Below are 27,162 nucleotides of genomic sequence, written 5' to 3'. Positions count from 1 at the left end.
TAGCTTTAATGTTAAAAACTTAAGAAATACTCTCATCTTTATTCCTTTGAGACCTGAGCGCATTGGCTCTGTCTTTCAAAAACATAGAAAAAAGGCAATGAGCAACTAAAGAAGAAATTATTGAAAAAATAGCAAACAAAAACTGCAAAAAGTACAAGAAAACAAAAAGGAAATGACCTGAATAAAATGCTTAAAATAATGATAATTCTGTAAAATATTTTTATTGTTAAATTATTATTATTATAAATATAAGGAAAATTTTCTCTAGGTTCTTTAAAAAGTCTACTAATTACTTGAAATTTATGGGACATTTCTTGCCAAGTTACTTATTGCTTTTTCCCCATGTTTTAAAGAGAAATGAAACCAATTTGCTCAGTTATTGAAGGTTTAAATACTTGTGAAACCATCTGAACAGAGCACAAGAAAATTGATGTTTATCCAGGTTTCAAAGGGTTAAATCACAGTTATATCATCAGACCTTACATTACTTTGCAAAGAGAGCAAACACTCAATAATTTCCATTGTTTAATGGTCACAGTTGAAGCACATGATATAAAAGAATATTTACACTGATAGTTTAAAATAAAACAAAAAAAATCAGTTTTTGACAATACACACACATACCCAGCAGCTGCTACTACCTAAGCATGCTCCCCCAAAGTAGCAACCATACATAAAAAGAAAAAAGCCACATTAAAAACAAAAAGGGAGTAAAGTGCATGTATGACAGACCTCCCTGTACAGACATTTCTGATAGACTGCAGAGAAGCTTCACTTGCCAGTCACAGGCACACTCCTAAAATGTGTACAAAACAGATAAGGAATAATTAAAAAAAGAAAAGTACACACCCACGTAGTAAAGTTGTGCTACACAGTCGCACTCTCAGACACAAACCAGATATAAAAACATGTCGAGTTCCTAAAATGTCAACACTCACAATATAGACATTTACATCCCAAAGAGAACAAAGCAGAAAACTCACAAATACAAACTCTGCCTTCAGCTCCCAATCCCCTAACCTACCTTTTCTCCCACACAGTAATACATACATAACATGTCTAGTTTGAGCGGCATCAGAACGGTGAGAGGACACGAGAGAAGTTTACTTCAGTTCATCGAGTAAGTTGAAATTGTTTCAGACTGAGACATTCCAGAGCCTGATGTTTGTGCAGGTCAGATTTGGTTCAGACTTACTGAGGTATCTTGTAGTTAAAACAAACAAACAAATAAAACAAATAGCATGCCTCTTCTCTTTGCATTTTTTTTAAATAAGCTGCTGCAGAATTATGCAGCCATTTTCAGTTGTTGTTCCTTTCACCAGCTCTGCATACACCTCTCTTTGGGGGGAAACATTAATCTGTTGTGTGTGTGTGTGGTCCGACCTGAGCTCTTTGCGTTTAGATGCACTGCTGTTATATAACATTTAAAATCAGTCTCCAGACAGCAGAATTGACTTCGCTAGGTATTATTTGTCAGAACAAAGTACTTCTGCCAATGAATCAAAGTTACATGATCATTTTGGCGCAAAACTGCAGGTTACAGAGGTCTGAGTGTTGAACATATGTTAGGCAGATTCATTTGTCTGTCAGATTGAACCAGCCATAGCATTTTCTTTGCAGCTACCCAGCACGACTAGCAAGTATGGATGAAGACATGACATCACGAGAAGAGGAAAACGGAGGCTACATTCCACCTAACATCAGGTCAGACTATTCAATGAACAAACAGCGATCAAGTAAATATCAAGTTCATGATGGAGGAACCAGCAATGATGTGAAGAGTGAATATGTGCAGGCTCAGGAATATTAATATTTGTGACAAGGTATTCATTTGGATGATTGTTTTTGCTGCCTTTTAAGTGACTTCTTCTGAAAGTGTTACACAGCGTGTCACCCAATTTGACTCATAGTTTTAATTTCAATTCAGCGGACCCTTCATAGCCTTATCACTTTTCTTGCACTGAGAAATGTTTCTCAGATTTCACAGAGACCCTTGGCGGATCTACAGGGGATAAAATGTACAGTTTTAATATGTCCTTTAAGGCAAGAGGCATTGGTTTGTTTTGCTGAATAAATCCAACATTATGCACTTGATTTTCATTATTCACAGGTGTGCATGAACCCCCCCTCTCCCCCTCTCTGTTTCTTTTTCTCTCTCTCTCTTGCGCGCACACACACACACACACACACACACACACACACACACACAAACACAAACACACACACACACACACACACACACACACACACTCACAGACGCACTCACACAGTGAGGGTTACATGGTGTGGTACAGGGTACTAGTAGTTCTTTTCTTAAGCCGCCTCAGGGGGTGAGTCCTTCCATATTGCTGCCTTGTTGCCGCAGGTGTCAGCACAGGCATGTGCAGAGAATTTTGGTCCGAGTTCGGGAATTCTCTCCTCTGCAGACTAGCTTGTGGAGGGACTCCTGGTGAGGTTTCTCCAGCTTCAGAGAGCTTCTCCGCACCTGTTCCGAGGACTTCTAGCTGCTTGCCAGCTGAGGAGGGAGAACGGTGGACCCGCTGCTTCTTGGACTCCTCACTAGCTGTGTGGATCGGAGGTTCTGTGGAGGACGGGGCTGCGGAGGAGCGGCTGAACTCCCACTCACTCAGGTCATTGGCGAGTAGCTCCAGACAGCCGAGTTTGGCCAGAGAGGCTGAGCGCTTCATCAGGGATGGAGGTGTCAGTCCTGCCTGGCGAATCCTCGCTTCCACCTCTCTGACCCTCTTCTGGACGCTGCTGCCTCGCTTCTGAGTGGTTCCAGCACCAAAGTCAAATACCTGGTCCACACACCTGGCCTTACAGGCTCCGTCCATGCTCACCTGCTGCAGGAAGGCACCCAGCTCGCACAAAGTCTCCCATGTCTCCCTCATGATAACATCACTGTGATGTTCCTCTGTGAAGCAGTCCCAGTCTGTGCCTGACTCCAACTCTGTCACGCCCTCCAAACACAGGAAGTTGACAGAGGCAAAGGGAGAATGGGCAGAGCGGTGGAATGGAGAAGAGGTAGAGAACAGTCTAGTGTCAGCAGGCTGGAGTTTGTGTTCTTTTGTGCTTCCATCATTAATCCCTCGTGTCTCCATCTCAACTACATTACCACTTTTAAGTGGTCGAAACTTCCTGTCATCCTCCTGCTCTTCCTGCACACTGCTAACTTCTGACACCTGCAAGCCAACTGACCCATCCTGTGGATTGGACATTGTCGCAGCATGGACACTAGCTGGACGCCGCTGAGCACAGGAGGAGTTGCCGAAGAGGGACGGTGGAGATGAGGAGGGTGACGGAGTCTCGTGCTCCTGTTTCAATCTTTGTTCAAGCTGTCGTGTGACGCGCCGCACGGACCCCCTTGTCCAATCGCTGTAAAGACGACCAGGAGCGGCCTCTTCCTCTTCTTCTTTGTTTTTCACTTCCTCTTTAACACTCTCAGCTTCCTTGTGTGATGAAACGTCTCCATCTATTTCCTGCCTTGACTTCCTCACTTCCTGGTCCTGGGAGCCCTGAGGCTCTGTGTGCACTGCAGGCTTCAGTCCTGTGACCTGCACAGGGATGATCATTTCCTACAAAGACCAGATCAAATATGATTAAGTTTAAATGCCAGATAAAAGATGAAATATATCCATAGATGTATTAAAAAGAAATGCAAGTAAACCATATTCTTATTTGACAGATACTCTGCATAAAGCATTCCACCTGTTGCCACTAGGTGGCACTTTTGATTCAAGAAAACAAGAGCTAAAGAAACCAAATTGAGACCAAGTTTAACAGCTTAGTTCAATACACTATACACCAAAAGTCGTAAAATTTATATTTTATCCTAAATTATTTGGGCAATCTACATTACATTGTGCATCTTAAAAAAAAGGATCAAAAGATCTGCACACTTATCTGCAAACACCAAGACCATTGTCAGAGCCTGACAAGAGCCTATGAGATGCTCTCAAGAAAGTCTATATGGCTCAAAAATTAGACAATAATTTCATGTTTGCAATGAAAAAAAGTGTGCAGTAGCTCTGGAACATTTTGCTACAGGCAGCAGTCTTACCTTTCTTTTTTCCTCCTCCTTCTCCTCACTAGTGGAGACCTCCTGAGGCAGCTGTTGTTCCTTGCCGCAACTCTTTAGCTGGGGTGACTGCTGCACTGCAGCACACTGAGTTTTACCATCTTGACTCATTCCCTTAAACTTTTCTCTGGCACTGAAAAAGTTAATGTGATCTGCGCTGTGGCCGAACAACAACTCGTTGTCTTGTGGAATGGCACTGGGGTAGCTGATAAAATCACTAGTGGAGGGAGGATGTGCTGCTAAACTGTCCAAACACATCCGTTGGTCAGAGTCTGTTTTTTTGACAGGCACTTGTGCGGACAGACTCTGTGGTCCAGCCTGTTGTGTGCTTGGTGTTTGTGTGGTCATGGGCTCAGGCACTGACACGAACATCGGTGTGATCACAGGCAGAGAGCAGGACAGCACCTGCGGTTTAATAACCTCATCCATGCAGACTGGAGCTGGGGATGGAGCAGGGGAGACGGGGTGGTGGTGAACGGATGGAGGCGGGTGAGGCTGGCCCACTACAACAGACTGTGCAACAGTCACCATGTCTGTCTTTTGAGGACTGGGCACTACAGTGGCGGCCCTTGGCTGGGAGAGAGGAGGTGATGAGGGCTTCTCCTCAGAGTCACATAAGCCATTGGAGAGCTGAGAAGATAGCAGAGACACAGAGCCAGCTGTGGACTGGGGACAAGGGGGGTCCAACTGGATGGTTTGGACTACAGCAGAATTAGAAGGAGCCTTGAGCCTTCGAGCTTCAGCATCTCCTGATAGAGCCGCCACCCCCTCAGAGAGAGAAGAGCTGAGTTGATTGGAATGGATGCCAGTATCAGGCTGGCTCATGGAGTGTGTTGTTTTGCAAGTGCTGACCGAAGTTCCCAGTGAATCAAGAAGTTCCTTCACAGAGGGACCAGGCATGCTATTGGCCTGGTTATGGGGGTCGGAGCGACCCAGGCTGTGCGGCTGGGCGTAAGATTTAGATAGTGGCTCATGATGCTCAGACAGATCGCTGTCAGAGTGAGAACGCCATAGTTTGTTGTGCCTCTGCTTGCTGTGGGAGAGGTTGGAAGAGACAAAAACAAAAAAACAACTTTATATTGTCCTCTTATGTTCTTATGTTACTCCTTTATAACTTCATAATGGTATTGTGCTAAATGTATTGTGTCATAGATAAATATGATACTGACATGGAATACATTTTAAAGCTGCACTAATCAATATTTTTTTAATTTAAAAATTGATCAGATGACAAGGTGACTATGTATAATATTAAAGGGCTCAATTTTTTGTTTTGGTTTTCCAGTCTGCTTTCATCAACTTTTTTTACAGCTGCAGCCAGCAGCTGTTTTTAGTGAAAAGCCAGGTGCACACGATCTGTCCAGTGTCCAATGGCAAGCGGACAAAGTTAAGCCACTTGCTGGTTGACACAGTGGAGCATTTGAAAGCTGAAGAGGCCTATTTCTCCAGTTAGCGGAGAACAGACCAGAGTTAAAGGAGAATAATACACACATTTATATTTGTAAGGTGTCCAGAGACGTAACTCCAAATTAATGCTATAGTTACTATGTTTCTGCTGCATGTGTAAATCAGCAGCTGTTTGCTAACATGTCACTAAAAAAACTTGGTGACAACGTGTCAGTGTTTTTTTCACAGCTTGTTCTGCCAACCTTTATAGGCAAAAAACATGAGCAGCTTTATATGTTAGAAATGCATCATACATCACACTCAGGCTCGGTTTGGCATATTTACCTCAATGTTGTGAGATAAAGCTGGTTCCCTATGGGCAACATCATGAACTTAACCATGACTACAACTAAATAGTGGGCAAATTCAAAAACCTTTTTCTACCTTTGAGAAGTACAAATTGCACATAAAAATACTGCATTAAGTTATAGAGCACATCTTTAAAGGTATACTATGCAGGAACTGTCAGACACCATTTGTGAACAATATAGCTAGCCAATGTGAAAACCTCAGCCACCCTCAGCTTTGTCTCACTATATTTGTCTTTGATAAGTGTAACTTGCGACTGGCTGGTCTGCCTGGTTGCAACTTTTTTTTTTTAAAGTTGCTACCTTACCTGCACACTGTGCCCAATAGGGTCCTGATCATAGTAAAATAAGAAAATATAAGCAGAGGGCAGTCTCTGCAGACAGTTACAATGCCACACACTTCATATTGGTTCTAAGTGATAACTGAGAGGGATGACTTAGGTATGAGTCCACACATTGATTTTGAGAGGAATCTTGCATAGTATACTTAAAAGCTATTCAGAGTAGTTTAGCTGTGTGCACCTTTCCGTTTCATCCTGATCGGTGGCTTAATTTCATTAGCCTTAGCAAATCATGCAGTCCATGCATTGTTGATGCCATGCTCCTCATTAAATATACTTGTGTGTGTTGATGTGGTACCTGGCCAGCAGTATGCCTTGGTACTCTTCCAGCTGTTTCATAAAAGAGGGGTTAGGTTTGGTCACAGCTCGACGCTCCTTGACGTAATCAAATGCTTTTTTCAGATCCCAGCCGTACTCCTTCATGGCATACGCTATCACTGTGGCTGCTGAGCGACTTATGCCCATTTTACAGTGCACCAGGCACTTAGATCCAGCTTTCCTGGAGTAGATAAGAAGAACCAAGCAGATATATTAGTTTTGTATGGCAGCTTTTCAAAGGAGCTAATTTCCTTAAAAATAACAACAACTTGACAAAAAACAGTCACTGCTCTAACAAGATGAGCTGATGAGAGTAAAAATGGAGAATAAGCAGTCATCTGAAACTCACTTGGCTCTTGATATAAACTTGTAAGTGTCATTCCAATAAGCAAGCAGGTCAGTGGCCTCCTCATCGTAAACACGGATGTTGTGGTACTCAAACACACCGGGGAAGAAGTTATCAATCTCCCTTGTTACATTCAAGATGTACTGAACCCTGAGTGAGAATGAGACATGAATCATGACAGGAAAGATTAGAAGACGATGAGGAAGATATGCAGGTTTTTTACACTGACTGAATATTTTTAACACAAAACATTTGATTTTTAGAGTCTTATCATATGTTTGTTTTCTTTTAACTCCAGTACAGCTTGTACTATGTTTTGTTGTTTTTGTCCCCCTCCTTACCCGCTCGTCTGCAACTCCTCCAGATTGGATGCATTCCACTCGGATCCCTGTAGGAAACAAAAGCAATCCTCAGACTAGTTCAGAGCCCTCAACTGAGCTTTTCATAATGCTCAAATCCTGTTGCAAGGCATGCCCGACATCCAATGTCCACTCCAAACCAAACAAGAACAAAGTACCTTAAAAGTTAGAGAACCTTAGAATTACACAAGACTATCCCATATTTTGCCAGGATGCCCAGACATGGATTAAGCCTAACGCACAACCAATGTTCATACATTTACCTAAAAAAAACTAAGACACTTTCTATTCTTTATGTTTCTTATCAATTAGTGTGTGATCTAGTCGCTCTGGCAGTTCCTCATCTAATGCATTTCAGTGTAATGAGACCAACACTTTTGCAAAATGTAGCAGTGGTACTCCGGAGGTGTTTCAAGTCAACCTACCAAGAAGACGTGATCAAAGATCTCTGTAGGACTGTCCATCTGGCCCAGAATGACAATCATCTCATTGTCGATGAACTCCTTGAATTCTCGCAGGTTGCAAGTCATGTGCATTTCCAGCTCTGTTCGGATCTACAGAACACATCAAGCCAGGGAACAGAAAACCACATCAATTCAGTCTTAAAATAGCAAATCTCATCCTGAAATGCATTACATTTTACAGTTGAGTACTGGTGACTAAACAGGACACTCAAATGCCATTTTTTCTAAACAATTGCTTTTTGGGAGAGGCCCATTTTGTTGCAATAACTCTGCAAAACTGCAAAAATATGAGCGATGGATGCATCTGTTTAGTGAACATATGAAGCACGGACTCACCTCTTTGCAGGTGACATTCTCAAGGTCTTTCTGCATCATGATCTCCCTCAAACTGCTTTTGATCTGACGCTCTGTCAGCTCTCTTTCTGTAGGTCTGCAGAAACATCATGACATTGAAATATATGAACAAAGTGCAGGTCCATTTAATGCTTTAAACATCTGACCAAACTCCTTTATGGTGCTATGTGTATTATACACAAATACAGAACAGTTGCGATTTTAATTTTGACAGTTAATCTTTCAATATTTTTATGTTAATGTCATACAAACATAATTATGATCATATTATCCAGAACAGTGGTTCTCATACTTTTTCTGTCATACATCCCTGCAGAAGCCAAAAAAAGTTTATTCCCTCCCTCTTCAGAATTTTTTCTATCAATCATTAACAATAATTGGAGAGGCAACTAAAATAAGGATCCATGTTGAATTTAAGAGAAATAAAGGTAAGTATGATAGCATTAGCAAACTTTGTTTATTTTACTTATATAAATCCTATTCATTCAACTTTATTTCACTCCATATTTTCCCCTGATCATCCACATCCCACCTGCAGTTGCTCTATGTCCCCCAGTAGAGCCTGTTCACATTTTGTAGAACCACTGACAGAGAAAAATCATGTTGAAAAATGGAGGGAGAAAATGAAAAATAAAAACAAAAAGATTCCATATGATCCGGATACTTACGCATCAGAGAAGAGAACGGGCGAATCGGCACGGTGTGACTGCACATCCTGCATGGCGTTCCACTCGTTGATGCGTGCCTGGTCGGAGTAGACTCTGCTTTGATAGTAGCTGACCCAGGTGAGGAACAAGCTGCCTGGGAAGTAGTTGTGACAACGAGCCACCTCGCATGCTTTATGGAGTGACTGAAGGGCCGACCTGCGAGTGAGTAATTGTAAGTGAAAAATGAGAGCGAGAGACAGGAGGTGAAGGGAAGAGAGTTTGTAGATCAAGACAAACTTTCAAACTAATGACATGGACATGCTTTAGCTACCAAGCTGAACACTTGTAAAAAGTGAAAGGGCAGATATGGATAGCTGTTTGTTTGTGCTGTTGCTGTTTCTTATTGCTGTTGCTTTATTTATGGTGCCCTGCTGTCTTTGCTCTGTGACTTTTATCATCTTATATGTTTCTAAACATCTTGTCAAAGGACTACAGTTAAAAAAAATAGCCAGCTGGCTAACATTGGAACAGTTACAGGAGAGATGTGTGATTAATGCAGTGTGACTTACCACATGGCCTGCACAGAAACAGGCTTGAATACATGGATTCTGTTATCAGTTGACACACTGAAACCCCTGGGAGCAAGAAGAGAGAGATGCACAGAGGACAGAGATGAAATAAAAATTTAAAAAAAGACACTCGGCCATTTTAGCACCCTGATATTAAGTGCGTGTTAGCTCTGTACTTAAAACATGTTACATATTTTCTTACCCATCCCCGTCCAGGTGTATCAACGTGTCACTCCATAAGGGCAAAACCAGCCCCACAGAACATGAGCTGGGAAGGAATAAATAAACAACTCAATGCACAGTAACAAAACAAGCAGGCAAATATAAACTTTAGTATGTTGTTGTCTCACCTGTCCACAGGACTGAAATCCATTCCCAGTACCACGCTCTCCTCCGTGTCTTGACGACCATTGGTTGAGACCACCACCATGTAGCGGGTGATCTGAGAGTGGACACTCTCCAAACGAACCGCCTGGAGCAGGGAAAACACAGACGATGTCTTAACAGCTGAGTGACAACCTTAAGGTTGAATTTTGTGTTTGCGTTACTGTGTGTACACACCAGTTTGATGTTGTCCTCCGGTCTGAGGAGAGTGAACATGGTTTGTAGATGCTGCTGGATGTCTCCTGGTAAGATGAGGATAATAAAAATGCATGTTATATCACTGTCAAGAAATATAGTTCTGCATAAATGACAGCAGAGAGTCACCTGTTTTTAAGGTAGACCTTTTACCTCACCTGCATGTTTGCTGCGCAGCTGTGAGAAGCGAGAGGCAGTTGACGAAGAGGAGCCATTTCCTCGAGGTAAGAAGAGAGCAGCTCCTTTAACTGTCAGGAAACTTTCACTGATGCTAGACAGAAGGAGAGGAAAAAATAAAGTGAGTGAGAACCACCATGAATAGTAATAAGATTCATCCTGGAAAGTGACTTTTTAACTAAACTTTCCCTAACAAAAACACTACAATTGACTAAAACTGTTTTTTAAGTTAAAGAAAAAGAGATTCTTTTTTTTACAAACATAAAGTTTTTGTAGAGCTGAAACAGTTATTGGATTAACTGATTAGCTCATTGTCAGAAAGATAATCAGCATTTTTTTAAATTTGTTTCAATAGTTTCTCAAGTAAAAGTGGCAGAGTCTCAGCTTTTTAAATTCTCAATCTTTCATGAAAGTAAACTCTATGTATTTTTGGCTGGGAGCATCGGTTGGACTAAATAAGCAAAATAAAGACACTTGTGATGGGAACTTTTGACCACTTCCTGTTGTCCTCTTACTGCTACAGTGACTGACAACAAAGCTGACACTGCTGTTGGTGTTGTGGAGATGTCTTTTTATTCCCTGACTTAATAAAGCAGAAGCTTTCGCTCTCTATCGTGAAAACATCTGCTGAATATTGAGCATGATATATTTTGTTCAAAAGGCTGAATGTGTTTCAATAATAGTGATTTAATCTTTTGTTGTCTTTAAAAACACATAGGACATCCTGTAAAAACAATGTATACAAAACAATAATGGAGAGATTTGTGTGCCTTTATGAGCTCAATACACTTCACTGTGCAGTTTACAACAAACAGCAGCTGGTTTCAATAATGAGCTGGCTTAACTGAACCGGACATGTTCGTAAAATGACATGGACCGAGATGGACAACATATGGAGTCATAAAGAAAAAAAAAACTGTCCACCCATTTAACCAATTCTTCTTCATACGAACCAGCAGCTGTTATCTTTATACCCTGCAGGCATTTACAACTGAACTGCCTGTGGCTGAGACTTTAGGTCTTTATAACTGCATCTAACTGAACCACCACCTGGCATGAAATTTCCAGCTAAGCTACTTGGTGCTGCTGCTTTCTAAACAACGGAGTTATGTAATAGACTTAAGATTCTCAATGCATTCCTTTGATTCTGATGTTGCTCTAGCGTTCTTTTAAATCACGGTCGAAATCCTAGTGAGCAACTCCAATAAAGAGTTTTCTGGCCCTGGGATTAAGCTTACACCATTGTGTTTTGGAACAATGCCTTCAATGCAGATTCACGACTGACACCTGTGATCCGTGGATGTCTGTATATGTCACCACGCAACTGAAGTCTACGATAAATATAGGACAAGGCTCAGAAAGAACTATCAGAAACAGGAAGTCCCATTCTGTCACCGTCTGCTGAGAGAACGAAGGAGAAGAGGAGCAATTACAAAAAGGAAGACTAAGCGATTCATGAGTGAGGAATGGTGGCTTTGCAAGTATCCACCTACAGTTCAGAGTTAGAAAAACAGATGTTAGATATTTGTGTAAACTGCATATGTGATGTTACATTTTCTTCCAAACACAGTCTCAACCAACATCTTAAAAAAACTCCCATATTTGGAGGGATATCAAGACAAAAGTCTACCACAGTTCATCTACAGATACTACCCACTTTGTCTGGAGACAAAAGCTGGTTGAAAATCAGCGAAGTGTTCCTTTAATACAATAATACCGAAAAATGTTTTAAATATTTGAACTAGCGAGGGTAGCAACGTCTGTCAACACAGACTCTACTAGACAGATGTCTTATACAAGCAAACTTTGTCTTGACTTGGTTAATCAGACACACAAATAGCCAAAAAATGCCAGTGTGAATCCCAGTGTTTGTTCTCTGAAGGCACTCGGCTGGCAGAATAATCACATCCTATGACTATTGAACAATCTGCTGCAGGTACACAGTGTCTTTCCTGTTGTGCCCCCTCAAGATGCATTTTAGTCACATAAAAAATGAAAAGGCAAAGGAAAAGGTGGGTGTAGGAGAGTGCATGTGAGCAGATGAGTATGGCATCTGGAGCAAAGGGAAGGAAAGCTCTTCCTGCAGCCTCTGACTCTGCTGCTGCTGTGCTGTCATATCCTTCCCTTTAATCATCATGGGAAAACCACATGCCTTTGTCATGGCAGATAACTCTAACCAAATACTGGAAAGCAGGGCAACTGAGAATATGACCTGTACAAAAATGTCCAACCACTCAAAACTAGAGCAGTCTTCATTAGGCATCTCAAAAGTAAAGGAATGTAACTAAGTATATTTACTCAAGTACTACACTAATATGAATTTGAGGTACTTGTACTTTACTCGAGTATTTTGTTTTTGTGCTACTTTATACTTTAACTCCACTACATTCGAGAGCGAAATATTTAAAATAAGATGATTCGTTATAAATGAAATTACTAAACACTTTATACAAGTACAGATGCAATGTTAAGTTGATTATTCAATCAGTCCATTCACAGGAAATTATTTCCCAACTATTATGATATAGATTTAAGTCTTTTTCTTTTTTATTATGATTATTATTTTTGAATTTTGAGAGATGTTTTTTCTTTTTCTTTAAAAATTTTCAAATTTGTTTTAGGGTGTTTTTTCTTCTTCTTTTTGATAATTTGGAATTCTGGGGGGATTTTCGTCTATTTTTTTTTTTTTAATTTAGTTTTGTGTGTTTTATATTTTTAAATAAAAATTGAAATTTATTTTTAATGTGTTGGGTTTTTTGTTGTTGTTTTTTTTTTTTTTAAAGATTTTTTGGGTACTTTTACTTTTAATACTTGAAGTACCTTTTCCTAAATATACTTACTTACTTAAGTACCATTTTCAGTACATGACTTATACTTGTAACAGAGTATTTTCACAGTGAGATATTAGTTCTTTTACTCAAGTAAATGATCTGAATACTTCCACCTCTGCATCATACTAATACAATAGCCTCAAGATGCTACAGCGATTATTAGTTAAATATTTGTAGACAGAAAACCTGGGGCTTTGAGCACAGTGTGAACTTACAGCTGATAAATGTCCCCCTGAGAGATCACGGAGTTCTCGGTGAAATAAGGTCTCATCTGAACCCCGCAGCAGGCGCAGAAGCAGCCGGCTGAGGAGCTCCGTGGCGCGGTAACAACACCGGGAGGCATCGCTGCCCTGATGACCGGAGCAGGGCGCACAGATGCGGGCTGTAATTACCAACAGTGGCTGTAGTGGTGGCTGGCTGGCTGGCTGGCTGGTTGTGAAAACGCAGAAGCTCCGCTGAAGTCTCACTTTGATGTTTTGCTTTTAATGGACATCCCAGACTAAATGAATTATCCGTCAAACACGATATTAAGCACGACTTTTACAAGGCGCGGTGATATCACATTCAGAAACGGCAAAGGCATGTTTAGAAAATGCTGATGAAGCCGAGCAGGTGACTTTTCACATCTGCTCAGTAACACAGCTTCATTTATCTGCAGCAGGCTGCGGTAAAAGCTGCTGCGTGAGGGGAGGAGACACATATGGTCCAATCACTGAAAACAGCCGTCTGTCGAAAGCTGTATGAGGGTTATTAGTGCCACAGTGGACAGTGGATGCCTCCTCATAATACTGATTGTGAATAAGGTTTAGGAGGTGTCCTTTGAAATTGTTCACGAGTTATACCCTGCCTATCACTAAATGCACAAACATAAAAAAGGCTCCTTTGTGCCATTGTACTCACACCAAGATATTATGGGGGGATATTTGCAGATTCATCATGGACCACATCTATAAACATTTTACATAATTCTGGGGAAATGTGGTGTTTGGATCCCTCTATTACCCAAAATAAAAAGACAAAACATTTTTGTTTATTAATTTGGTAATAATTTAAGCAAAGTACTTCATACATAAATATAAAGTTTAGCAATTAAAAAAAATGTATATTGTTGCCTTTCTGAAGGATATTGAACATTATATGAAACTACTCACTGAATCAACTAACAAAGAGGCTATCAAAATGCTTGATATGTCTTGTTTTTAAATATTTGTATGTAATGTATTACCCCCCTGGCTTTTTGCTATTGTTTTATTTGTACACATTAAACTGTATACTTTTTGTTACACTCCATTGTGTAAATAAAACATTTTAAATGTATCAAGATGTGAGTTTGCAATAGCTCTAAGATGTAACGAAAAAACCTTTTCCATCATGAAACCCAATGGTTCCCGATGTACATTGGAGGTAAATTTGGCTGCATACCATGCAACAGGATGTGACTGCTGAAAACGCTGCTGCTCATGCTCACGGCATTTGTATAGTGAACATATTTTAAAATGACAGGTCAAAGACCTATGGTACATTACTATGGAACTACACTGAATTTAGGTTTGGGCCAGCCGGTTATGAGGCACTAGCCCTTTTTACACAGGGATTGTCCTATAGGGCCTCTACAAAGTCCCTACTTCTGCCTTTGCATTTTTACACAGAGCCAAACGACTGCGCAATCCTCCAGTGTGATTTTTTAGATAGCATGCCAACATTGTGGAATCAAATGAGGGGTGACATGTACCATATGTCATCCTCTAGTGTGACATATAATAACATATGCCTCAGCAGCGGTTTATAAACAATAACAGTGGCATAACATGGCAATAGCATTTTCTTGATTGTCTGATTTTTAAGTTTGTTTTTTTTTTTGTTTTGTTTTCATTATCTGGAAGATCACAGCCATCCCATCAGACTTATATAGGCTTGACACGGTCAACACAAAGAAAAAGAGTGCATCAGCAGTCACACCAGTCTCAAAAGGGGAAAAAGTTGTCATAAACTGGGTTACGGGATGGATACGGGGGAATATGAGCCACAGAAAAAAAACAAGAGAGGGCAATGAAAAGTGGGAGTTTCCCAAGATGGGTTGGCAAGTACGTGTCCGCTATTGCCTAAAATGTTGTCTCATTTGTGACCCCTTACATAGGAGATAACGGCATCTGATGTTACAAAAAAACAAAAGCGTAGTTTTCTCTTTCTACACTAAGAATGAAGCTTCTTAAAATCTTCACAGAGTTTAACCAAAGGTCTGCTTTCAGCGACATGAATCACATTTTGAGCATGGACCATGAGGCGAATAAAAAGCTACATTTTCCAATATACCCATGTGCATTTTCACTAGGCCATAATATATCTATCTGTCAGAGGAGGGTTTTCTGGTTGTGGGCTAGTGTCATTTTTGTCAGTAACATCCAACCCTACTGACTATTTTCTCTCTCCTCATGCAACAACAGCATCAGAAACCTGGTAACTTAACGTCCACACAGCCTTTCCCCTGATTAAGCATTAATTACTCCTCATACACACAGCGACAGCGTGGAGCACACTGATCACACTTGTGTTGTCTGTGAGGAAGTTGTGTAACCACTTCTAAGTCTGTAGCCTTTAGAGAAAAAAATCACCAGAGTCACAGACACCTGACACCTATTGCTCTGCTGCTTCCAGCACTAGCACCACAACAACAACAACAACAACGGAAAAAAGATTGAGAAATCAAAAAGGAGACATTGGGGGACACATGAACTGAGGAGAAACTTGACCTTAGACTTGGTTATGCTGCTTGTTGATGCCTTGTGGTTTCAATTTAGAGGATAGATTACAAACTCGGGGAAAATGTGTTGCCACTGCACCTGACTGCAAACTCATAACACAGGATAAACAACAACTGCAGTGGTGTTTTTCTGTTGGGTACATCTTTGGCCTGTGCAATATGTATGGGCTGTGTGTGCTTTAAATGTTTTTATACACTTAAGCGCTGTCCTTGATCCTCCTTAATCAAGCAGCTTGGTTGTGAGATTCAGAAGAAAGATGAAGTGGGTCAATTATCTCCATGATGTTACGGACATGACCTCCTCTCAGTGGTTTAACATACATACATAGAACATACATTAGATGGTGTAACGATAAGCATTAAAGGAGACAGACATAAATAGCAGAGGGTCAAGAGTTTAGAATGAACAAGATGAATATTAAGCAAACAAAAGGTACACTAATGAGACTTAAATACGCATCAGGAGGCCTTTGTCACTGACTTATGACAACCACTTAATCTGATAATTACTTGGGGTTATACTTCAGCACTAAATCGACGCCGTACGTGCACTTCCCTAGAAATGTCACTACATGTCGTGGCGACACAAACCTCACATTTATTTAAACAGAAAAACGTGCATTTTTGTTAAAACAAAGCTTTTATTTACTTATATTTTACAGATAAAAAAAACAATAAATTGTGATGACAATAAAGCCCCCACAAAATAGCATTTAAAGTGTTTAAAGTGTGAGATTTATCCTGGCTTTATAGGAGTTGAGAGAAAGTCTGCTAGCCGCTAGATTCATTTATGCAACGGGAAATGCCATAGGCTTATGCTTATAATGTTAGCATGTTGTAAATGTGGGAAAAACATGTCTAGTGCATGACAACTGTTTTGTCTGTGAACCTTATGAGTTCTTTCTGAGATGAATTTTGTACTTTTGTTTAATATTGTCACTATTAAGCCACATTTTATGTTTTTAGTCAATCAAACTGTACTGCACTTCTCATAGTTGCATATAAATCCCACTGCCAACTTGCATTTTGAAGGTGTTATCGTAGCACGACATAGACACCCCATCGCACAAGTATAAATGCTCACAACAGCTTAGGCCACTTGCATTGATTCTGCATAGAGCCTTCAAACAAGTTTAAATCAGCTTTCACCCAATCAAAACCTCAGCTTCCTGGTCAACTCTGACTGTGTCCAGCAAAGCCTTCATTTTCTTGTCCTATCCTTTTTTTTCTTTTCTGACTTTCTTATCACATTGAACCAGAAAAATCACACCCACCTCCCCATCCTCTTTCTTAAAAGTGTCTCATCAACAATGAAATATAAGTTACATCAGTTAAAAAGGCATTTTAAGTCTAGTTAGGAACAGCCATGTGTCATAATCCTGTACTCCAATCCTCTTTATAGACTCCCAGCAACCCACATGCTTATTGTTTGTGGTGTTGGACCCATCTCTCAAGTTCCATCTTCTCACTGTTCTCTCATTTGACTGCTGAAATTCACACCGTCCAATGACAAGCAGTGAAGGCCGCGATGTGGTTGTTACGTGCAGAGAGACACAAGACACTCCTCTGTTGCTCATGTCTCCACATATACAAACACACAGGCAGTCACCTTAGAGATTACAATGTCACATATATAACACAAAATACCCACTGCTTTTACGAAGCATAGAAACACCTTCAGTATACACACACACACACACACACACACACACACACACACACACACACACACACACACACAAAATTGATTAACATCTATCCTGAGCAGTTGAGTCTTGTATTTGTTATGCACAGACAGGAAGTCAATCTGATTATTTATAGTCTAATCAATCTGCCAGACAACCTAAATCAGATTACAACAAAGCCACTTAAAATGATTTATTGGGGCATCTTGGAGGCATGCATACTTAACAGTGAGCAAAATGGAAATTAGTAGAAAAAATTATTATATTAAAATATTGTCCTTCCCATTTAGACAAATACATACTGAGCGCATTTTTTTTCATCTGTCAAGAGAATAATGTAGATTATAAAACACCAGAAATAAGTGCTACAATTAATTCCTCTTTCTCCCTCTGATTCCTCCCCTGCAGGTGCTCCAGTGACGTTGCTTCTGTAGCTGACGTCACTTCTCTGCTGATGTCACTGACTTTAATCAGCAGCACTGCAGTGGGCCCCCACTCATGCAGACAGACACACTGCATCACTAAAGCCTTATTACAGTCTGAATGAATGTCACTACCTGTGTCAGAGATGAGCTCTGCAGCAGCTGCTGTCTGCTACTGCACGACAGGCACAGACGTCAGTAGTTGGGAACATTAATTCAGTATTTCAGTATGCAGGCTCGCCTTCAGTGAATCATTTTTGCCTCTTTGCCAACAAACCTGAGAGCATCGGTATGTGAATACACCATCGCTTTAGCTTAGACATTACAAGTGAAAAATACATTACAAGTTTAATCCCATGTCCCTGTGTTGGTTGTTTATTTATCTCTTGCTATATGCTGAAAATACGTCAAAAATCTTTTTGAGTCCATTTTCATTTAACAAAATCCCTCTTTCCTCTTCCCCAAAAAACATTAAGATATCCAGTCAATGTGACTTGGGGTGACTAGCTAATCCCACCCATAGTACAAAACTGCAGTTGACCATTAGGGTAGTTGGCAAAGCAATATGATAGTAGGAGGTGTGTGTCCATGTTAACAGTTCTACTGTCCTCATTATCATTCTCTGCCTAATGCCGGTGAAGGAGGTGTGGTGGAAGGTGAATAGTTTAAATCTCAGTCAGCATCTCTGTGTCTTTCCACAGCTCTACGCATCACCAGAAAATACAGACTCTGTATACATGTGTACAGATAGTTTTGAAACCTCTACATTTAAGCGTACACACAAACAGAGTTTTAAGTCACCATAAGAGATTTTTTAAAATGCTTTCCAAGATGCAGATTTTAAAAAAAAAAAAATGTGGACATAAACACAACACCATCTCCTCCTCAATCTGAGCTGGGTGAATGAAAATGTTAGTAAGCTACAAGGTAATGTATTGAAATTAGGGCTGCTAATTTTAGTGTATGTGACATTCATTCAGTTTGCAAAATAAGATAAATTTAACTTGCTTTATACCTGTTCACTTTGTCAATAAATAGAAAAATATTGGTTTGTGATACTGGCAGAAATAAGTTTCTTGGCCTATTCCGATATTTCATTTCAAAGCAAAAATCTGCCGATACTGATGAAGTGCCGATGTTATCGTGCATCCCTACTTGAAATACATTTTCACACTACAGAGGTGGTGAGCTGCCACTGCCCAGAGCAGTAAGACTGACAAACAGCACATAAACAGCAGGTTCAAACAACAGTAAATGAACCAATCTCTATGTCTAACAACACCCCCCATTCAGAACAAACAAATTACATTATCTCCTGGCCCCTGCAGTATATATACTGTGTTGTATATATACAATATATACAGCTCCTCACCTATAAAACCAATTCAAAAAAGGCTATTCTGAAGTCCAAACAAAAATGGTGTTATATATTCCATAGAGGATCCAGCTTTCCAGTGACACATTTGGCCAACTGTGGCTGAATGAAAGGGGAGCATAACAGACAATGGTCATTTTATCTTAGGACTTCAAAACAAGACGTTGAAAATAAAAGTAGTTTACAAAATACTATAAAAATGACCTACCTCTCTCTCTCTCACACTCACACACACACACACACACACACACACACACAAACACACACACACTAACTCAGTCCCGCTATGTGAATATAGATTTCACTCCCAGCTGCACAAATACAGAAAGCCCTCTCAGTCAGATGGCACAGAGCTCCAATGACCAGACAGACACAGAGGCGCTCTGACTTTGGGAGGGGCTACCAATCTGCTCCTGGATCAGCAGTGCAGCTCCCCTGACCCACATACAGAGACCAGACACACAGGGAGCCTACTGCCCTCTAATGGATAGCTGGCAAACCACAATTAATTATCTTATACATGAGAGGATGTCAGGATTTCATCTGTTATTAAAGGGCCAAATAAAACAAAGATGGAAGTCAGGGTTCACTGGTATCATGTGTATCTAGTACAAATAAACACAGTAGGCAGTAGAAGGAAATTGCTGATCTCTGGTGGACTGAAACCAGTTGTAAATGTGGCTGAGTGAAACAGGATAAACCAGATTCCAACTCCAATCCAATGCCAGAGGCAACATGGGACAGCACAGGGTTGTGAGACCACAATAGCACCACAATAACACCGCAGCTCTTTGTATCAGTAAGGAAGGAAATCCTCCAGCAGGGTCAGACACATTTAATGATTAATCGTAAGTGCTTCTTCAGGTAAATTCCATTTTCTCCCCCGTTCGACTAGGTCAGGCAATGTCAGGGTCAAAGGTATGGGGTGACGAAAAAACAAGCTAGGGGTGTAATGGTACAAGGAAGTCACAATTTGAGAGTCATGGTTTGGTGTAAGTTCTATACTGACGAAAAAATTTTAAAAAACAAATGTTTCTTTTCCTTAATTTTGATTGGACAGAGTTGCCAGTGTCAAAGAAATAAAAAAAAAAAAAAAGAGATCCTCATGTTGGAGACTAAGGTAGCATTTTGCCCAACTTCAATTTGGTTGCATAGTTTCAGTAAAAAAAAATAACGGACATTTCAAACACTTTTGTATTAAACTGTCCAAACAGTCAACAAAAAAAAGGCAACAGGTCAAAACTGTCTTTTACATCGATGCCGTGAAACAGAAAATACAAACTAATAACTGAAAAAAATGTGCATTAGAAGTCTTACAATTACTTCCACTTTGGCTAAACGGCAATCTAAATACCAACTGTTTTAGATTTTTTTTCATTTATCGTCACAGTGATCGCCACATCTGGGTGATGGTGTCAAATCTGTGTTAGCATTTTGGATGTGTTTCCATTTATAGACCTTATACAATGGTGGAGCAATGCCAACACACTGTCCTTGTCTTTAAAACAACTCTTTTTCTGCTGCTGTTGTAGCTGACTGGCAAATCACAGGTGGGTCTTTGAGCTCTGGTGTTTCACTGGCTCCACATTATGTGCATCAATCTAAATATCAAATATTCTGCATGCAGCTGCATTCACCAAACCGTGACCCCTGTAACATGATGGTCCTGCACAAAAACAGGAACTATTATAGCCCTATAACACACCCTCTTTCAGACACTTGAGCGTGTCTTTAACTGCTTGGCCTAGCACTACATTTCAAGTACACTGTCAGTTTCATCTAAGCTCCTGGTTTATAACGTCAAAATCCCATTGCACATAATATTTGTGGAAAAAGTTGCTTTGGAACAAAATTCAACAGACAAATTGCAACGAAATATACAGACATTGAAACAAGATGTATAAAACTGATTAACATTATTTAAATATAATGCAGATTTTTGTTGTTTTTGTTAATAGCAGTATTGTGTTTCTGCGTATATATGAAAGTGTGTCATACATTCATATGTGAATAACTGTGACCAGTAATAAGCAGATATGTGTTCCGACAAAAATAATAATTAAGCAAGTGTAATAAATACACATAAAAATAAATCAACAAACAAATAGGTGAGAGACAATTTTTTTTGCACCAAAGTCACAGATGGAAAAGATGATGAAGCTTTGTCTGAGACAGAGCAGGTGATGCTGCACTGTATCTGTCAATATCTTACCTCCTCGGCTGAGAGCGACGGTCATCCTCCCCACTACCCGACTCCTAGAGAAATAAAATAAGAAAATTACATATATTGCAATTTATTAGTTTTTTCAACTGCAAATTCAGCTATGCGCCTAGAGGAAATTTTTGTCAACACTTTTTTGTCGTCTAATAAGATATAGTTTTCAGTCTGTTCTTCTTAGTTCAGTCATTTTCATTGCACCAAATTGTATCTAGTGGACTGAAAATAGATAGATAGATTGATTGATATTGTTCTAGCAGACTACCAAAAGTTAAGTTTGCAATTGCAATATTAATGATTTATATAATAACTTGGCCATATACTTTATTATATAAAGTGCGTGTATCACACAATATGCCAAGCAAAAAAGTTGCGATACTATGCTGCATCGATTTTTCCCCCACCCCATTAAACACAGTACAATATTGAACTGCTAATAATGGAGCTTGGGGATAAAGACACAACGTAACTCGTATCAAAGTATCAAACTCAACATATTATTTTTTTGGATGTTTATGCGATACTCTGTTTACATGACAATATTATTATGTTAAAAGTTCATATACAAGCTCTTATCAGCAATGTAAAAACATTCCACTTAAAAACATACTTTTACTCTGGCAGGAAATACTTGATATTGTAAACAGTTTTTAAAAAAAGGATGTAAAAGAAGTATTTATGATATTTATATAGAATGAAAATTGCAATAATTGCAATCTTGAGTATAATTTTAGTCTTGCAGAGATCCATCAGATTTTTATGGTGCTCTGTAAAAGAATGAGACTTGTTTTATAAAAGTCGTGTATCAATGAAATCACGATTTAGCAAAGCCCACTTTCAGATCAGAGAGATCATAAACAAAACTTAAAAATGGTTTTGCAACTTTAAAATGAGCTTCCACTTGACTCAAACATTTAGCGAGACAAAATGTAAATGAATCGTCCCACCGTTCTATGTTGGGTAAAACGAAAAGCAGCTTCTGTAATTCCATCATCACAAGCACACACACATATACATGCACACACATATTAGATGTGCAAGTAGCATCTAACAGTATTCACTGCTGTCTGAGCAGAGGGTGGTGATGCCGAGTTCAGTTTCAACTCAATTTGCACACTCTCCAGGAAAATGACCTCAGTGTGTTTTTAAGGTGTGGCCGGTCAGAGAATAACACATTCACACACAAAAACAAGCGAGGAAACGAGAAGCGAGAATAAGTGACAAATCCAAATCACATTGTGGAATATGAAGCTTTGCTAAATGAGAGAGCTAAGGATTAGTGGCAGATTAACACTTCGCACTTATCTTGCAGGGCCTGGCTGGCACTTATCTCGTTTACAGTGTATGTAGGCTTTAGCCTTAACAACATTACAAAACCATTAACAGCTTCATAAAGGAAATAAAAGGATTACAGACTGATGAGCACAAACAAAAAGATGACCTTCTGCAGGGCTGCCTAAATGTGTTTGCTCTGACAGAAGCTTTGATGAAAAATAAAATCACAGAATTATTATTATTATCATTATTTATGAATGCACAGCAATGTTTGATGTAGCCAATGCAAATTGCATGCAACATATCGATATATATTTGATTAATGGCTACGTTTTGGCATAGTTATTGTTGTAAAGTAGACAAGGTTCTGGATACCAGAACTTACTGCAGGTTCTTGTGACACCTTTGCAGAACGTCTCTCTGCCACATTATACAAAGCAGGTTTTTAATGTGGGCAGCTCCACTGTACAACACCTATTTAAAACAGATCTTGAGGATTGTTAAACAGCTCAGGTAAATTATGTGATGCTGGAACCAATGTGTCCTAAAAGGGTTTCTTAATTGTATTTGTGAAGCAACACTGAGAACAGGTAAGAGCATATTTCTGATTTTTTTATTGATTAGTTGCGCTGTATATTGCGTAATAGTGGAGTTATTATTTCAGGTAGCTAGACTGAATCAAGTTTCGGCTGTTGTGAATTTTGCATGTATGAAAATGTGAAAGGATTTTTCCTAAGCTTATGGAAATGTGCAGGCTGGGCAGGGATCTGCAGGGCTAGAGACAAGTCTGTGCTGCACTGAGAGTCACAAGCTTCAGCATTTAGAGTCATCGGGTTAAAACTAGCGAGGTTTCTCCCCTAAAGGCAAAATGTGTTGTACAGTGTGTGTGTGTGTGTGTGTGTGTGTGTGTGTGTGTGTGTGTGTGTGTGTGTGTGTGTTTTCCCTGCAAACACCCATATTACGAAGCAAACACACACCAGTGAGGCTTGACAAATAAGACCCAAGGTTCAAGTAAATATGGTGGAGAAAATAAGACTACTAGCAGGCATCTCATGAGAATTTACACACTCACACACACACACATCACATGACAGCAAGACACAGGAAACCAGACATGTCTGTGCAATGCGTTATCACTGTATGCGTGTACGGGTTGCAACTTGAAAGCATGTTTCCAAATGCATCCGTCACCACCCCTGACTGTCTCACCTTGCTAAATTACACATCTGCATATCTTCTTCCACTTTTACAGCTCACGTTCCTGTCGTGATAAAAGACTCCTGAGCTCGGTGGTTCCTCATCACATCTCTAACATACGCGATCAGTCAAAGGAAACTATAGTTTGAGTTGCTTTGACATGGCACTCTGACACTGATTGCTCAATGTTGTTGATCTATAAATTCTTACACATACTGTATATACATTTGGGTTGCTCTGGATGGAAGAGCAAATGATCTATAATGTGTGTGCTTACACAGCAAGACAGTTATCATTAGGTCTACTCACAGAACCTGTTTTACTCTGAAAACACAAAAGGTGTGAAGGACAGGGTCCCTATCAAGGCCACGGTACTCAGAGATATGTTGTGTCTGACATTCCTGGTAAAAAAAAATAAAAAATAACTTTGTGATGGGGGGAAAAAGGGGGGAATGGGAATGAACACATTTTTGACCACAAATTTAATCTTCTCCTAGGCCGATCTCGCAAGGAAACAGATAAAAAAAAAAAAAGTGCTCTGTTCTGATTTTACTCTAGGGCTGGGCAACATGCCAGTACATCCTGTGAAGTGAGATAAAGTTGTCAACGCATAAAAGATTATGCTAGTAATCACTTATACCATGATAGTTATTTCTTGGGTGTTTGAGGCCATTGCAGGCAAAGCTGCAAATCAATGTGCAAGACTACTTCATGACAACACTGAATTTTTCAACTTGATTTATCTGGCTATTTTCTCTTTAAATACAATATATGACAATATATCCATAACACTTAAAACTATACATACACATACACAATAGAGATGAGCAAGTACTCCATTATTTATATTTGTATTTGTTCAGCTGACTGAATTATCTGTATCTGTATCTTTTCTGAGTGGAGGGGGTTAAAACAGGAAATGAGTGGGCCTGAAGTTGTTTTTTAAAACTGGAGTTGATATGGGTTGATCAGAAGTTGCTCTTTTTGTTGTTTATCAGAAAACTATTTACACAGCAACTCAGAATTGAACTTTAGATCATTTTTGATCACAACAGTAAGAGACTGAACACAGATACCTACATGAGGATTTTCCTTAACCACGAGTACAGATATTTACACTTTCTTCCCGGATGATACTCCTACTCGTCAAAAGTATGCCAACATTATATATATTGGATATAACTTTCTTCGAAGTATTCTGCTCAACCCAGGGATGGCATCATCAAGGAGCCAATAGGATTTTTCCATTAAATGTTGGATTATTGCAGAAAATAAGGTCTGTGGCAAATATACATTGTTAGATACTTACACGTTTTGTTCAGCAAGACAATCTTGACAATTTAACATCACTTTATGGATTTTTGAAGCCTTAATGCAATCGCCAGTAAAAAGCTAATGCTAGGCTGTAAATTAACTACACTACAGTCCCATGACTTAAAGTCACCTCCATAACTGGGCTGTAAGGCTATGTTCAGCGCAGCTCGTGATGACGTTCTGTATACTCATTTAGCCACCTTATAACAACCATCTCAGATCATACTCAGGAAGTGTGTGAAGTTGCGTGAAACACACAGAGAACACCTTTTGAATGGGAGACAGAGTGCGTATGCTTGTATGTTACTTCCTGATTGTCTGGTGGGGTTCCCTGCTTCTGTACAAACAAGACAAGCAGAGAGAATAGCAACACGAAAACCACCTGCTCCTCTGCTTTGCATGGGCAAACTCCTGCCTTAACTACACACACACACACACACGAAGAGAGAGGCAGACAGGTAGAGAAACAAGCAGACAAGGAATGAGAGATAGTCTGGGCAAGAGACAGACAAATGGAGACACAAAGAGAAAGACACACGTCCACAACTGTGTTTACATACCAAGACGGCACACAACAATAATGCAAGAGTAAATGCCTGCATTCATATGCGTCACAGGTCGTTTATTATAAGCGGAAGTGCCTGACATTTTCTAGATAGATACTGTAGCTTAACTACTACTCTGTGACTAAAGAACATTTTTCTGTCAGAAGTATAATTTGCTGCCATACTGACAAACAGCAAACACTTTTCCCCAAGTCATGGAGGAAGTATTCAGATCCTTCACTTAAGTACAAGTAATAATACCACTGTGACTATACTCTGCTAAAAGTAAAGTGCTTTAAAATGTTACTTAAAGTAAGTATAACCCTGTAGATGTACTATTATTTATTATTAAAAGTAAAAGTACCGAATGCAGACAAATCTTAAAAATTAAATAAAACCTCACACCCAAAAACTATAAATTATTAAAAAACTAATTAGAAAAGTCATCCCAAAACTTAATTATTAAAAAAGAAACAAGACAAAAATAGACAAAAATAATCCCCAAACCTCAAAATTATTATAAAAAAAAAGAAAAGAAAAAAGACTTGTATGTTTGTCAAAATAGTTGGCAATTACTTTTCTGTTGGTCAACTGAACTTTTAAGATTTTTCTGCATTTGGTACTTTTACCTTTAATACTTTAAGCACTTTTTCCTGAATATACTTCTTGACTTTTACTTAAGTAAAGTTTCAGTGCAGGACTTTAACTTGTAACAGAGCACTTTTACATTGTGGTATTATTTTACTAAAGTAAAGGATCTGAATACTTGTTCCACCTCTGACTGCCAGTTGGACCTTTGAACTGGCGGAAATGTGCTTACAGGAACCATGTCAACAGTGGAGTACAATATAAACAGACGGGGAAGCTGTCCTTCGCACTCAAATTAACGATGCTAATGGCAATGCATTTAAAAACGGAAGTAATAAAAACATTTTGGAGCAGGTTAAGTTTAGAGGGAGCGATAACGACACTGATAACTGAAAATGATGAGCTGCTATATTTCACGCATGCGCAGGAGTACAAAGGCAAGGCACTTTATGACAGTCAGCAGCCGACAAAAACACAGCGGAAATGAAGCCTGAATTTGCCCTCGACAGCAGAGAGATTTGAGTTTCGTGGTGGTGGCAGCGGTAGTTGAAGGAGATTCAATAAAGGCGGCTCTTACCGACACGCAGGGGCTGGAGCTGGTGCTGGGGGTCGGTGAACGCTGCACGGTAACCAGCGCCATTCAGCGACCGGGAAGCGGACACCTGAGATGAAGCGACAGCGGCGAGACGAGCATAATTGATTTGAGGGGGAGAAACCCCAGCTGAACCCGGGTTGTGGGTCTCCTCTCGTTTTTCCTTGCTCTTTCTCTCTGACCGTGGACTATTTGACTACTCCCCGGCTGTTTCCTCTGTCAGCGCCGCCTGCGCATGCGCAACTACCCTTAGCTTGTCAATCCCGATTAACCGTGTGTGTGCTGGACGTAAACAAAGCAGCTGTGAGAAGTGTATCGCACTCAAACAATGAGCGTGCTGCACTGATTTAGTGGTAAATCATATAAAAGATTT

The 27,162-nt window shown here is 39.8% G+C and overlaps 1 protein-coding gene across 2 annotated transcripts; it reads right to left on the bottom strand.

The window, feature by feature from the left end:
- Nucleotides 1–512: 512 nt before the first annotated feature.
- On the bottom strand, nt 513–27,030 carry ssh2b (slingshot protein phosphatase 2b). 2 transcript variants are annotated; one of them, XM_042498724.2, is made up of 15 exons: nt 26,775–27,030; nt 21,273–21,316; nt 9,968–10,080; nt 9,792–9,856; nt 9,581–9,702; nt 9,433–9,498; nt 9,231–9,296; nt 8,683–8,877; nt 7,997–8,090; nt 7,622–7,750; nt 7,179–7,225; nt 6,841–6,987; nt 6,472–6,672; nt 4,061–5,111; nt 513–3,575 (listed from the first exon to the last, which is right to left on the bottom strand). In XM_042498724.2, exons 1-15 carry the CDS (start codon nt 26,835–26,837, stop codon nt 2,277–2,279), a joined length of 3,702 nt encoding a protein of 1,233 aa, XP_042354658.2. In that variant the 5' UTR covers nt 26,838–27,030; the 3' UTR covers nt 513–2,276. The 2 variants fall into 2 exon arrangements, with proteins under 2 accessions (XP_042354658.2, XP_042354657.2); XM_042498723.2 differs by lacking the exons at nt 21,273–21,316; nt 26,775–27,030 and adding an exon at nt 13,033–17,273.
- Nucleotides 27,031–27,162: the final 132 nt, after the last annotated feature.

Source organism: Plectropomus leopardus, chromosome 15 (assembly GCF_026936395.1).
Source record: "Plectropomus leopardus strain MGB_pleo_1.0 chromosome 15, ASM2693639v1, whole genome shotgun sequence".
NCBI lineage: Eukaryota > Metazoa > Chordata > Actinopteri > Perciformes > Serranidae > Plectropomus > Plectropomus leopardus.
The sequence above is the reverse complement of the archived record's forward strand: the minus strand, read 5'-3'. Positions and strand labels throughout refer to the sequence as shown.

Excerpts from the sequence above, each read along its gene's own strand:
- ssh2b (XM_042498723.2), bottom strand. The coding sequence starts at position 13,160 with ATGCCTCCCGGTGTTGTTACCGCGCCACGGAGCTCCTCAGCCGGCTGC. Across the intron at positions 8,878-9,230 it reads GTTTCTGTGCAGGCCATGTG|GTCGGCCCTTCAGTCACTCC; the intron begins GTAAGTCACACT and ends ACTCACTCGCAG. Across the intron at positions 3,576-4,060 it reads AGGAGGAGGAAAAAAGAAAG|GAAATGATCATCCCTGTGCA; the intron begins GTAAGACTGCTG and ends TGGTCTTTGTAG.